General features: G+C 38.4%; 1 protein-coding gene across 7 annotated transcripts in view; it reads right to left on the minus strand.

Moving 5' to 3' along the window:
• GAPVD1 (GTPase activating protein and VPS9 domains 1) overlaps positions 1 to 13,641 on the minus strand; it is an 83,401-nt gene that overhangs the window by 42,260 nt on the left and 27,500 nt on the right. For 6 of the 7 annotated variants that reach the window (XM_069540751.1, XM_069540749.1, XM_069540750.1 and 3 more), the window contains exons 2-6: positions 6,284 to 6,501; positions 4,644 to 5,487; positions 3,036 to 3,122; positions 1,016 to 1,150; positions 680 to 869 (exon numbers count right to left, since the gene is read on the minus strand). In XM_069540751.1, the coding sequence (XP_069396852.1) occupies positions 680 to 869; positions 1,016 to 1,150; positions 3,036 to 3,122; positions 4,644 to 5,487; positions 6,284 to 6,468 (1,441 nt within the window). In that variant the 5' untranslated portion in view covers positions 6,469 to 6,501. Of the gene's footprint in view, positions 1 to 679; positions 870 to 1,015; positions 1,151 to 3,035; positions 3,123 to 4,643; positions 5,488 to 6,283; positions 6,502 to 6,782; positions 6,810 to 13,641 lie in introns of all 7 variants that reach the window. The other variant, XM_060014153.1, reaches the window with a different exon arrangement.

A 13,641-nucleotide genomic window follows, 5' to 3' on the forward strand; every position in this document is an offset into this window, starting at 1 on the left:
TAGAGCCTGTGCTCCGCAACGAGAAGCCACCGCAATTAGAAGCCCGCGCACCGCAACGAAGAATAGCCCCCACTCGCTGCAAATAGAGAAAGCCTGCGTGCAGCAACGGAGACCCAACTCAGCCAAAAATCAATCAATTTATTAAAAAAAAAAAAAAGCTTAAGCCTACGGATGAACCTTAACTAATTTGGTGCAATTTTTTTTTTTTTTTAATTTTAAAAGTTGAATTAGGGCTTCCAGGGTAGCACAGTGGTTAAGAATCCACCTGCCAATAGAGGGGACACGGGTTCAAGCCCTAGTCCGGGAAGATCCCACATGCCGCAGAGCAACTAAGCCTGTGCGCCACAACTACTGAGCCTGCGCTCTAGGGCCTGCGAGCCACAACTACTGAGCCTGCATACCACACTACTGAAGCCCACGCACCTAGAGCCCATGCCCCGCAACAAAAGAAGCCACCCCATTGAAGAGTGGCCCCCGCTCACCGCAACTAGAGAAAGCCCTCACGCAGCAACAAAGACCCAAGGCAGCCAAAAAAAAATTGAAATACCACCAGTAAAAATGAAGAGAAGAACTTCTCCAAATTATTTAAAACTATATTCCCAAATGCTAAGCAATAACAAAGGCTAAGAAAGAAATATTAAATTTAAAGGAAAGCCTCAATATGAGAAATTCTCTTTACCTATAGGCAATCGATTCTTTTTATTTGCTGGAGTGGTTGCTGGAGACAGCTGAGGAGTACTGTAGGGAGTCATTTCCAAACTGCTGCTTTTTCCTGGCTTTGCCTGGGGTAGGTTTGCCAATAAATTGTCAAGAGCCATTCTATCTTCTCTCAGTTGATCTCCAGACATCACACTCTTCATAAAATTCACCTGGCAAAAGTAAAAGGGCATTTAGCTTATGAAATCAATTTTTCAAACACAATATGTATTTCTCACACAATGTACTCATCTAGGACTCTGCCCATGTTCAGATAAATGACTTTTGAGAAAGTCCTATTAAAGAATAAAGCCATTACCAGAGTAATAAGCTGACTGTAGGTTATATAAACTACAGTTCTGCTCAACCCTTCCAGAAGATTAACAGAGGACATTGGCGGGGTCTCCACTGCACGGCCTCCAATCACCACATCAAGGAAAGCAGCAACACAGCTCTGTCCAAACAGGAGAAAAAAATCACAGTGAAATACTTCCTCTTTAAAGTAAGGGAACAGGGACTTCCCTGGTGGCACAGTGGTTAAGAATCCACCTGCCAATGCAGGGGACACGGGTTTGAGCCCTGGTCTGGGAAGGTCCCACATGCCATGGAGCAACTAAGCCCGTGCACCACAACTACTGAGCCTGCGCCCTAGAGCCTGCAGGCCACAACTACTGAGCCCACGTGTCACAACTACTGAAGCCCGTGTGCCTAGAGCCCATGCTCCGCAACAAGAGAAGCCACCACAATGAGAAGCCCACGCACCGCAATGAAGAGTAGCCCCTGCTCGCCGCAACTAGAGAAAGCCTGTGTGCAGCAATGAAGACCCAATACAGCCAAAAATAAATAAATAAATAAATTTATTAAACATAAATAAAGGGAATAAAATTTCTGATTGAGGTGGACAAGCATGTAGAAAGTTTTTCTTCTTGAAAATTATATTAAACCCAACATTTAAAAAAATTAGACTCTCTATGAACTGATGTAAAATAATCTCCAAGATATTCTGGTATATGAAACAAACACGAGGCAGACAGTGCACACAGTCCTACCATTCGTAATTAGGAAAATATATTAGGAATTTGCTTGTATACATACAGACTTCTTGAAGGACAGACAAAAGATTGATAACATGAAGAACAGTTAGGGAGGAAATGAAGGTTAGAGATCAGAGGTGGAAGGGAAACTTCACTATCTAACCTTTGAATTTTAGGTTGAATGTACAGCCTACTCAAAGTGTGATAAATTAAATTCTTTTATTTTTTAAAATATTTATTTATTTGGCTGCGCCAGGTCTTTAGTTGCGGCATGCAGAATCTTCACTGTGGCGTGTGGGATCTTTTAGTTGCAGCATGTGAGCTCTTTAGTTGTGGCATGCATGCAGGATCTAGTTCCCCCACCAGGGATCAAACTCAGGCCCCCTGCATTGGGAGCGTGGAATCTTAACCACCGGACCACCAGGGAAGTCCCTTAAATTTTTATTCAGTTATACCAACTGAACAATGCTATGTTAACTTATGAAATACACTTAAAATTATACATTTATTGCTGATTCATATATTCACAGACTTGATTTAGTGACAATTTTTTTAAGTCAAACTTTTTTTTTTAATTTAATTTATTTTTTGGCTACGTTGGGTCTTCGTTGCTGCGCGCAGGCTTTCTCTAGTTGCGGTGAGCGGGGGCTACTCTTCATTGCAGTGCGCGGGCTTCTCATTGCAGTGGCTTCCCCTGCTGTGGAGCATGGGCTCCAGGTGCGCGGGCTTCAGTAGGTGTGGCGCACGGGCTTAGTTGCTCCGCAGCATGTGGGATCTTCCCGGACCAGGGCTCGAACCCATGTCCCCTGCATTGGTAGGTGGATTCTTAACCACTGCAACACCAGGGAAGGCCCTAAATCAAACTTTTAAAAATAATCTTAATAGCTCTTTGGCTCTCATTACAACGGCATCTCCTCAACATTTCTATAAGTGAGAATTAGTAATCTTTTTTTTTAATTGAAGTATAATTGGTATTTATATATATATTTTTTGAGAATTAGTAATCTTTGATGACATCTTCCTTTATTTTCTTAATTAATTTTTATTGGAGTATAGTTGCTTTACAATGCTTTGTTAGTTTCTGCTGTACAGCAAAGTGAATCTGCTATACAGACGACATCTTCCTTTAAATGCTGCTGATCCAACACTGTATCCTCTATAGCCAAACCAAGGGTAATTGAAAAGAATATTTAGTTTACACATCACCTAGGGACAAGATTTAATAAGGAGAATAGTTAGGTTGACTAATACTTCAGCAGAACCTTCTATAAACAGTACTTCACACGACATAGTATTCACTCTTACTTTGTCAAATTTTCCAAGGCTGCTCTTTGTCCGGGGATCTCCCTCTTCAGAGCCAGTCATTGCTAATTGCTGCAAAAGGCGGCCAACCTGCAACCCAGAGCAGAGGTGGGAAGACGTAGGCTGTAGACACTTACACAGTCCTCACTGTGAAAGCACTTCCATTCCATTCTACAAATCTATTTCATAAGAATATTAACACACTAAATGGGTAACTAATAAGAACCTGCTGTATAAAAAAAAAAATTAAATTAAATTTAAAAAAAAAAAGAATATTCACACCACCTGACCAGGCATACAAAATAGGATCCCAAATAAAATGTGCATCTTGTCTATGTCAGCTTTTACTATATTTTATTACATTTAGACTGAGTTATAAAGAATAAGTAGAAAATTTTGCTTTGTCTTTAATTCATATTATTACAACATTAGGAAATGAAGGTACACACCTTTGTTTCTGCTGCTGTACTTTTCATGTGTTTAGAAATTTAATTAATTTGTAAAAGCTGACTCAAACTATCTCAAGTTATTAAGTACTTTTCCCTATAGTTCATAAAGTACTCAAGGTAAATTTTTTTTCTAGACTTAAAAGCAAAGAATTCCTTCAGAACATAAGCTGTTTTGAAAGTAAATATCAATTCACAGAGCCAGTTCCTTACTGCCAAAAGTGAACTGTTAATCCACTCTCTCTAAAGACACTTTGCTGAAAGTTATTATCATACAGCATCATCTTCATACCTAGGACAATCCCCCTTTCACTCATTTTGAAAAGATGTGATTCAACCTCCAATGGAATGACAAAAATAAAACTATAACAACATTATCATAAGAATAAATTTAGTGTTTCAGAGATGATAAAAAAATTTTATTTCAGGGATGTCTATATAGTTAATTTCTAAACACCCCAATATGATAGAACTGATCATGAAAAAAAGCTTATCATTAAAAAAAAGTCATCCAAAGACAAGACATATTCTATTCCAAATAAACTGTCTCTTCCTCACAGTATTTCTAGGGATAAGATATAATTAAAAGAATCCCTTAAGAAATAATAACATGATTTCAGTAGTTCAGATGATTAGGGAAAAAAGCACTAACACAGATCCAAAAATCCTCTTTCTGAAACTTTTAGTTCCAGAGGAGTTTCAGATTTCAAAATTTGGAGATTTTAGAAAGGTTGGTTACTGCATACATGTAACATGTCTAGTACTTAGGCTGGCTTCCTATAATCAGATATATTAACATTCCTTCAGCAAAACACGAATATTCATGAACATGAAATGGAATAACTAACAATTATAAATAGCCTCATATTAGTTCAGGTTAGGTTTTGCTACCAAGTGAAGTATAAAAGACACTCAATTTTCAATCATTCTGGAGTTTGAAATCATGCGAAAGGGGTAAGGGCTTGTTCTAGATAATCAAATTCAACTATGCATTCAAGTGTATGAGGACTCCATTTAAAAACCAACACAATGTAAGAAGCAAATATTTAGGACAGTTTGGGGAAAAGGAATGGTAAGAATATATGAATAATGTCACCATATTTTCTGTTCCCACTCCCACTGCCCAATCGACTGACTTTAAACTGAATGCCTAGCAAAAGCATACCTGCATCAGATTAAATCTTGCCACCTCATTAATTGGAGCATCAGAAATTATTCCATACTGTTCTGGATTGACAACCGCAGGACAAATGAAGCAGGCCAACAGGAGGTCAGTACACATTGCTCTGACCTCCCCAACTTCCAGTCTATCTACACAGGAGAGAGTTTTGTACATCTGTGACACAATCCATCTCAAACTATGTGGAAAGCAGTATGTGTTCTGTTTGAGATAACCAATAAATTTGTTCACCAAAGCCACTAGTTTGGCCTCGTTCGAATCCACCATCTCTTGAACCTTTTGCCTGAATCTATCTGAGCCTTTCTCTCCAAAGAGTTTTTCCTGTTGAGACGGGGAGAACCTCTCAATTAGCTTGTTTGGGTCTGTTTCCAGGTGATCCTCATCTTCAACAAGCAGCTGCATGATTGGCTCATGTAAAGTTGCTGTGAGGAAAAGTTTGGCAGAGAACAGTCCTTCAGAAAAAAGTTTAAATAAGATGCTGAAGGCACAAGTTCCTCTCCTCAAAAGTCGCCTGGGGTTGTCACTTTCTTTAAGTTCAAATTCAATCAAGTATCTCAACACCTGAAGGAGGTAGCTTTCATCTTCTTGCATAATGCAGTTGCCATAGAGAGAGGTAAAAACTGTGTAAATAACACTTTGTGTGTTCTCCTGATTAAGTTTCTCTCCGGCAACCAAAGAGGAGGCAATAAGACGAGGATTTTCCCTTAATCGACTTAAGAATTCTCCATAAGCAGTCTCCTGAAATCCCAACTGCTTATACCCATCAACAAACTGTGTATCTTCCAAAATCTTGGCATGTTGGCAACATTCAGCAGGGGAAGCTTCAGCACTAAAAAACAAGCAAAGAAGCAAAATAATAAAGTCAACAACAATAATAATATACTATACTAAAACATGGAAATGTGAGTTGATGATAGTCATGGCAATGAGATCACTCAGAATTGCTAAAATCTTTTAGACCACCAGCATCTAAATGTGTAAAGAAAGTCATAACCAAAAAGTAGGACAAATTCTTCATATTAAGTCAGGTTCAATGAAAAGTGTTGAGAAATAACCATTATTCTGACTTGTATCATTGAAGATCAGTCCTGCCTCTTTTTGAACTTCATATACATGGACTCATACAGTATGTACTCTTCTATGTCTGACTTCTTTTCTTGACAGTATACCACAGCACCACTATTTCTAGACTTAAAAACTGCTTCTTGGAACAACAGAACAATCAGGTATTAACACAGTGAAAAATGAGGTTTCTAAAACTGAAAAGTAGATATACGATAGCAAAACATGCAAACGTATATATTAAATAATATTAGGAGAAAAGCAGACACAAGATAATTTACTCTCTACAATAATAAAATTTTATATAATGCCAAGATACAAAATTAACTGGTAGGGTATAAAATATTAATGCTTAAGTTATAATTCTCTACAACTGTGCTTAGGTTAATAGGTTAATTAAGCAAAATAAGCAAAGACTCACCATTGAGATGCTGATTTAAAATATCTTAAACCATGCACTTTGTTGGAAATAGATTTGTTTATTTGCAGTTAGCAATTATTAAATGCTATAAGCAGAATTATGGTGGTTTGTAACAATTAAGACCTCAAAACCTTTTCTTTACCTGGTTATAATAAGCCGATCCAAATTAATTCTCTGCTGCTTAGCGATCCATGCTGTGCGATACAACTTTTCAGCTGTCTTAAGTACATCTGCATTGAGCCTCTGAATGAGCTGTTTCTCAGAGTTTACATATAAGCGTTCCTGCTTGAGGTGATGGGCCAGAGTATGAATATCTAGCTTCACCATCTTCAAATGTGGAGAAGGTACAAAGGCTGATCACTAAGAGTAAAAAGAAAAAATTTTTATGTCACTTAAATTGTTTTCCAAAAACCAAACAGGGTAGGAGAACACATTAAATATTAGGCTACATTTAGTATCATGGTTAGCTCTAGTTTTAAAATAATCTATCTCTCTATATATTTTACAACAGAATCATTATAGGTTCAGTACAGAAAAACTGGTAAATACAGATAAGCAAAAAAAAAAAAAAAAAAAAAAAAGGAAGAAAAAGAGAAAAGCTCTTAATAAGGCCAGTGCTCAGAGGCAGCCACTGTAAATACCTTGCATGTATCCTTCAAGTCCCGTGTCTACAAAAACAGAAACATAGATCAATGGAACAAGATAGAAAGCCCAGAGATAAACCCACGCACCTATGGTCAACTAATCTATGACAAAGGAGGCAAAGATATACAATGGAGAAAAGACAGTCTCTTCGATAAGTGGTGCTGGGAAAACTGGACAGCTACATGTAAAAGAATGAAATTAGAACACTCCCTAATACCATACACAAAAATAAACTCAAAATGGATTCGAGACCTAAATGTAAGACTGGATACTATAAAACTCTTAGAGGAAAACACAGGAAGAACACTCTTTGACATAAATCACAGCAAGATCTTTTTTGATCCACCTGCTAGAGTAATGGAAATAAAAACAAAAATAAACAAATGGGACCTAATGAAATTTCAAAGCTTTTGCACAGCAAAGGAAACCGTAAACAAGACAAAAAGACAGCCCTCAGAATGGGAGAAAATATTTGCAAACGAATCAATGGACAAAGGATTAATCTCCAAAATATACAACGAGCTCAGGCAGCTCAATATTAAAGAAACAAACAACCCAATCCAAAAATGGGCATAAGACCTAAATAGACATTTCTCCAAAGAAGACATACAGATGGCCAAGAAGCAATGAAAAGCTGCTCAACATCACTAATTATTAGAGAAATGCAAATCAAAACTACAATGAGGTATCACCTCGCACCAGTTAGAATGGGCATCATCAGAAAATCTACAAACAACAAATGCTGGAGAGGGTGTGGAGAAAAGGGAACCCTCTTGCACTGTTGGTGGGAATGTAAATTGATACAGCCACTATGGAGACCAGTATGGACATTCCTTAAAAAACTAAAAATAGAATTACCATATGATCCAGCAATCCCACTACTGTGCATATACCCAGAGAAAACCATAATTCAAAAAGACACATGCACCACAATGTTCACTGCAGCACTATTTACAACAGCCAGGTCATGGAAGCAACCTAAATGCCCATTGACAGACGAACGGATAAAGAAGTTGTGGTACATATATACAATGGAATATTACTCAGCCATAAAAAGGAACGAAATTGCGTCATTTGTTGAGACATGGATGGATCTAAAGACTGTCATACAGAGTGAAGTAAGTCAGAAAGAGAAAAACAAATATCGTATATTAACGCATGTATGCGGAACCTAGAAAAATGGTACAGATGAATGTTTGCAGGGCAGAAGTTGAGACACAGATGTAGAGAACAAACGTGTGGATGCCAAGGGGGTAAAACCGCGGTGGGGTGGGGATGGTGGTGTGCTGAATTGGGCGATTGGGATTGACAGGTATACACTGATGTGTATGAAATTGATGACTAATAAGAACCTGCAGTATAAAAAAAAATCAAACAAAAACTAATACTAACCCTTCTTTGGGTTATTTGTATGGAAATATGTTAATATAAATGTTTCAGACATTACATGAAATTTCTAAAAATCTTGTATGTTCTGGTACAATGTTATAAGTCATAATTCTAGTTATTACTTTAAAATGTGTATCTCAGAAATAACTAAATTTCCTTGTCAATTGCAAAAAAAAAAGAAAAAAAAGTCCCGTGTCTATTTATCAACACTGGACTTTCCTTGCCTGCTCTCTTTCACACTGCAATCAATCAACATAGCCTGTTGACTCTTTCTTCAAAACACATCTCACCACCTCCATCATCATCTCTCACCCAAAGGTCTCTAACCACCACTTCCTAACTGAACTCCTGCTTCATTTCTTGTACTACTGGAGTATCTACATAGCATAGAACATCCTTTAAATTTAAGTCAGACCACTTCATTCCCCCACTAGAAGCTGTCCAAAGGCTTATTTTACACTTAGAATGAAATCTGAAAGTCCCACATGATCTAACACTGCTATTCCTCCAACCTCATCTCCTGCCATTCTAACTCCTGCTCACACAGCTCCAGACACGCTGGCCTCCTCTTGAACAGATCAAGCATGCCCCTTCCTCAAAGCCTCTGCATTTGCTGAACCCTCTCCCTGGAAGGCTATTCCTCCAGATGGCTTTGCAAGGCTGGTGCCTTTAATTCATTCAGGTCTCTGCTCAAATGTCTATTCAGAAAGGCCTTCTGAGACAAATCATTCTAAAACAGAAAATATCACTTCCTATTCCCTCTTCTGGCCTTTTTTTTTTTAAAAAGCACTTGCCCCAACCCAGCATGGGTTGTTGTTACATGCATGTTCATCATGCTTAGAGTATGGCTGCCCCACTGAAAGGCAAGGGCCGCCAAGGCCAAGATTTGTCTGTTTTGTCGACTTACTGCTGTAATTTCAGGGCTGAGGAGAGGGCTTGGTTCACAGCAGGAGTTGAATAAGTATTTGCTAAATGAATGAATGAAATCACACAATTCTTGTTTATCTAGTAGCTAAACAAACTGATAAAAATAGCACACATATTTTAAAGCATTATTATTTAAGCTACACCCTTGAAGCTAGAATGCCTGCCAGACCACAAACATTTTATCTCAGCAACAGAAGTGCTTGTGGGCCAAATAGCAGAATACAACATTGTGTCGAGGCAGCAGTCACTAAGTTAGAAAAATGCTTCTCATTAAGAATTAAACATTAGGGGTGGGGAAGGAAAGGACTGGGAGTTTGGGATTAGCAGATGCAAACTATTACATATAGGATGGATAAACAGGTCCTACTGTATAGCACAGGGAACTATATTCAATATCCTGTGATAAACCATAATGGAAAAGAATATGAAAAGGGATATATATATGTATAACTGAGTCACTTTGCTGTACAGCAGAAATTAAACACAACATTGTAAATCAACTATACTTCAATAAAATTTTTTAAAAAGAATTAAACATGATTATATACTTAAAAACTGCTATGAGAGTAAAGCTTTAAGTGTTCTCACCATAGTAACAAGAAAATGGTAATTACATGAGGTGAAGGATGTGTTAACAAACCTTATTGTGGTAAACATTTTGCAATATATGTGTACCAAATCATTATTATATGACTTAAACTTACAATGTTATATGTCAATTATAGTTCAATAAAGTTAGAAAAAAAGAAGTTGTCCCAGCCAATCGGATTCATAGTGGATTTATTTGGAATTGATAAAATACAATTTGTAGTGAATTCAGATTCTGAAAGAGGTGACAACCTAGCTCAGAGAACTCTCAATATGTTTACAGATCCAATGAAAATATGTTCATATATATGAAATAAATTTTTTTGGTCCTAAGACTAAAAGAAAGAGTTAAGCATATGGTAGCAGATGGAAATATATTTAAAGCCACCTTATTTAAAGAAATAGATTCAACAATTTTTAATTAAGTTTGATTACAGAAATTATTTTAATGAACTACTGATGACTAGAAAAGTTTCAGATATTATCATCTAACTTGAATTTAACTGCTTTAAAAACTTTCTTGTACCTTATCAATTCCCCAGCAAACTATACAAAGCTATTATTCCAAGTCTCCTGTATTAAAACCCTCAGAGTGCTTTCCTCTCAAAAGGTTTAAATATGTCTACTTCACCAAGATGGTTCACTATTAACTCACAAAAGCATCCGAGTACATTCAAAAAAATTGGTGCCATACATACATATATAATCTTACTAACTCAGCCGAAAGAAAACACATGACTTTGCAGACTTTCATGAGGGAATTCTAACATCCTCTAGGGGGCTCTAAATCCACAGACTAAGAACAGAATCGCTGAACAAATGGTTGTAACTATGAGAAATATTATAGTTAATGAAAATAGTACTGAAATGGGCTCTTAAAGATCTGTATGCTTTGGGGACTTCCCTGGTGGTCCAGTGCAGGGCGTGCAGGTTCGATCCCTGGTCAGGGAGCTAAGATGGACTTCTAGCTTCAAGGGTGTAGCTTAGACTGGACTTCCCTGATGGCACAGCAGTTAAGAATCCGCCTGCCAATGCAGGGGACACAGGTTCGATCCCTGGTCCGGGAAGATCCCACACGCCATGGAGCAACTAAGTCCGTGCTCCACAACTACTGAGCCTGCGCTCTAGAGCCCACCCACAAGCCACAACTACTGAAGCCCGCACGCCTAGAGCCCATGCTCTGCAACAAGCTACCGCATTGAGAAACCCGCGCACCACAACGAAGAGCAGCCCCCGCTCGCTGCAACTAGAGAAAGTCCGCGCAGAGCAATGAAGACCCAATGCAGCCAAAAATTAATTAATTTAAAAAAAAACCAAACTGGGACTTTGCACTGTGGGAGATGGGAAAAGAGTTTAAACAGATTAACATGATTAAATTTATATTTGAGAACATAAACTTTGGCAGTAAAGAAAAAGATGAGGTGGTTTGGATGGAACTAGATGAAGAAAGACTAAGAAATTGTTGATAGGCAAGAACCACTGGCATTTTTCACAGAACTAGAACAAAAAAATTCACAATTTGTATGGAAACACAAAAGACCCTGAATAGCCAAAGCAATCTGGAGAAAGAAAAATGGAGCTGGAGGAATCAGGCTCCCTGACTTCAGACTATTCTACAAAGCTACAGTAATCAAGACAGTATGGTACTGGCACAAAAACAGAAATATAGGTCAATGGAACAGGATAGAAAGCCCAGAGATAAACCCACGCACATATGGTCACTTTACCTTTGATAAAGGAAGCAAGAATATACAATGGAGAAAAGACAGCCTTTTCAATAAGTGGTGCTGCGAACACTGGACAGCTACATGTAAAAAAATGAAATTAGAACACTCCCTAATACCACACACAAAAATAAACTCAAAAGGGATTAAAGACCTAAATGGGGCTTCCCTGGTGGTGCAGTGGTTGAGAGTCCGCCTGCCGATGCAGGGGACACGGGTTCATGCCCCGGACCGGGAAGATCCCACATGCCGCGGAGTGGCTGGGCCCGTGAGCCATGGCCACTGAGCCTGCGTGTCCGGAGCCTGTGCTCTGCAACGGGAGAGGCCACAACAGTGAGAGGCCCGCGTACCACACACGCACAAAAAAGACCTAAATGTAAGGCCACTATGAGTCTGTCATACAGAGTGAAGTAAGTCAGAAAGAGAAAAACAAATACCGTATGCTAACACATATATATGGAATCTAAAAAGAAAAAAAGAAGGTCATGAAGAACCTAGGGGCAAGATGGGAATAAAGACGCAGATCTACTAGAGAATGGACTTGAGGACACGGGGAGGGGGAAGGGTAAGCTGGGACAAAGTGAGAGAGTGGCATGGACATATATACACTACCAAATGTAAAACAGATAGCTAGTGGGAAGCAGCCACATAGCACAGGGAGATCAGCTCGGTGCTTTGTGACCGCCTGGAGGGGTGGGATAGGGAGGGTGGGAGGGAGGGAGACGCAAGAGGAAAGAAATATGGGGATATATGTATATGTATAACTGATTCACTTTGTTATAAAGCAGAAACTAACATACCATTGTAAAGCAATTATACTCCAATAAAGGTGTTAAAAACAAACAAACAAAAAAAGAAATGTTGCAGTGGCAATGGAAAGAACAGGACAAATCTGAGAGATACTGGAGATGGAAAATAGACTTGCTGACACCTACACTAGGGCAAGGCGAGGTAGAAGTTTCCAACTCTGGTGACAAGGGTTGGGGGTGGTGTTATTCACCACAATTTCGTATCATAAGAGAAAACACTTTATAAACTGAAAATTGTGCCTGGTATGGTTCTAAGAACTTTACACACTTAATCTTCATAACATCCCTCTGAAACAGGTACTTTGCCACAAAAGAAACTGAGGCTCAGAGATATTACGTAACTTACATAAGCCCACAGTGGTGAGAGGTGATAGAGCCAGTACACTATTATTATAGTCCTGATCTCTACAAGAATGACTCAGAAATCGTGTGGTTACACAGGTGAATTATTTTTGAGAGATGCACATTCAAGTACATAGAAGTAAATTGTTAGGATGTCTGGAATTCACTTGTACATGGCTCAAAAAAGCTAAAAGATTTTTTAAATGCAGCAAAATGTAAACCACTGTTGAATCTGGTTGGTGGGTATATGGTGATCATGGTGCTACCCTTCAACAGTTTCTGTAGGTTAGAATTTTTTCATTATAAAATGATAGAGGAAAATCCTTTAGAAATTCTCAAGCCATATCCTTCTTGCTACCTTAATACAATTTAATTCAACAAATACGTTATTGACTTGTTGGAACCTAGCCAGGTCCCCTAATCTCAAGGAGTTCACAGTCTAATTACAACCAAAATGCTGTTCAAGATAGGATGCATAAAATGTTTCCAATGACATAGCAAAATATGAATCAATTTATGCAATTCAGAAATGAAAACCTTCAAATATAGCTTCACTTAAAAAAATTAACACATGAAAGCAACGCTCCACCTGATCTACATAAGAACTCACCTTCTAAACCCTTCAGTGGTCCCAAATGTCTTCAAAGACATTTTCATAAAGATGTTTTACATAAGGGGACTTCCCTAGTGGTCCAGTGGGTAAGACTCTGCACTCACATTGCAGGGGGCCTGGGTTTGATCCCTGGTGGGGGAACTAGATCCCGCATGCATGCCACAACTAAGAAGTCCAAATGCCGCAATGAAGATCCCATGTGCTACAACTGAGGCCCGGCACAGCCAAAATAAATAAATATTTTTTAAAAAAGATATTTTAAATAAACCCAGAACACTAGATAACTTGCTAAATTTTCTTTCTTTAATCAAGTTCATCAGACTATATGACCTACTACCCACCCCTGTTGCCATCATATACTATAGTCTCTCTCCTTCCTTCAACACCCCCAAACTCCAATGATCATTTGACCCTACCAAGACTTTCAAGCCATTAATCCTACCACCTTTTTTGCTAACCTTCA

Source organism: Delphinus delphis, chromosome 6, assembly GCF_949987515.2.
Source record: "Delphinus delphis chromosome 6, mDelDel1.2, whole genome shotgun sequence".
NCBI classification, from domain to species: Eukaryota; Metazoa; Chordata; class Mammalia; order Artiodactyla; family Delphinidae; genus Delphinus; species Delphinus delphis.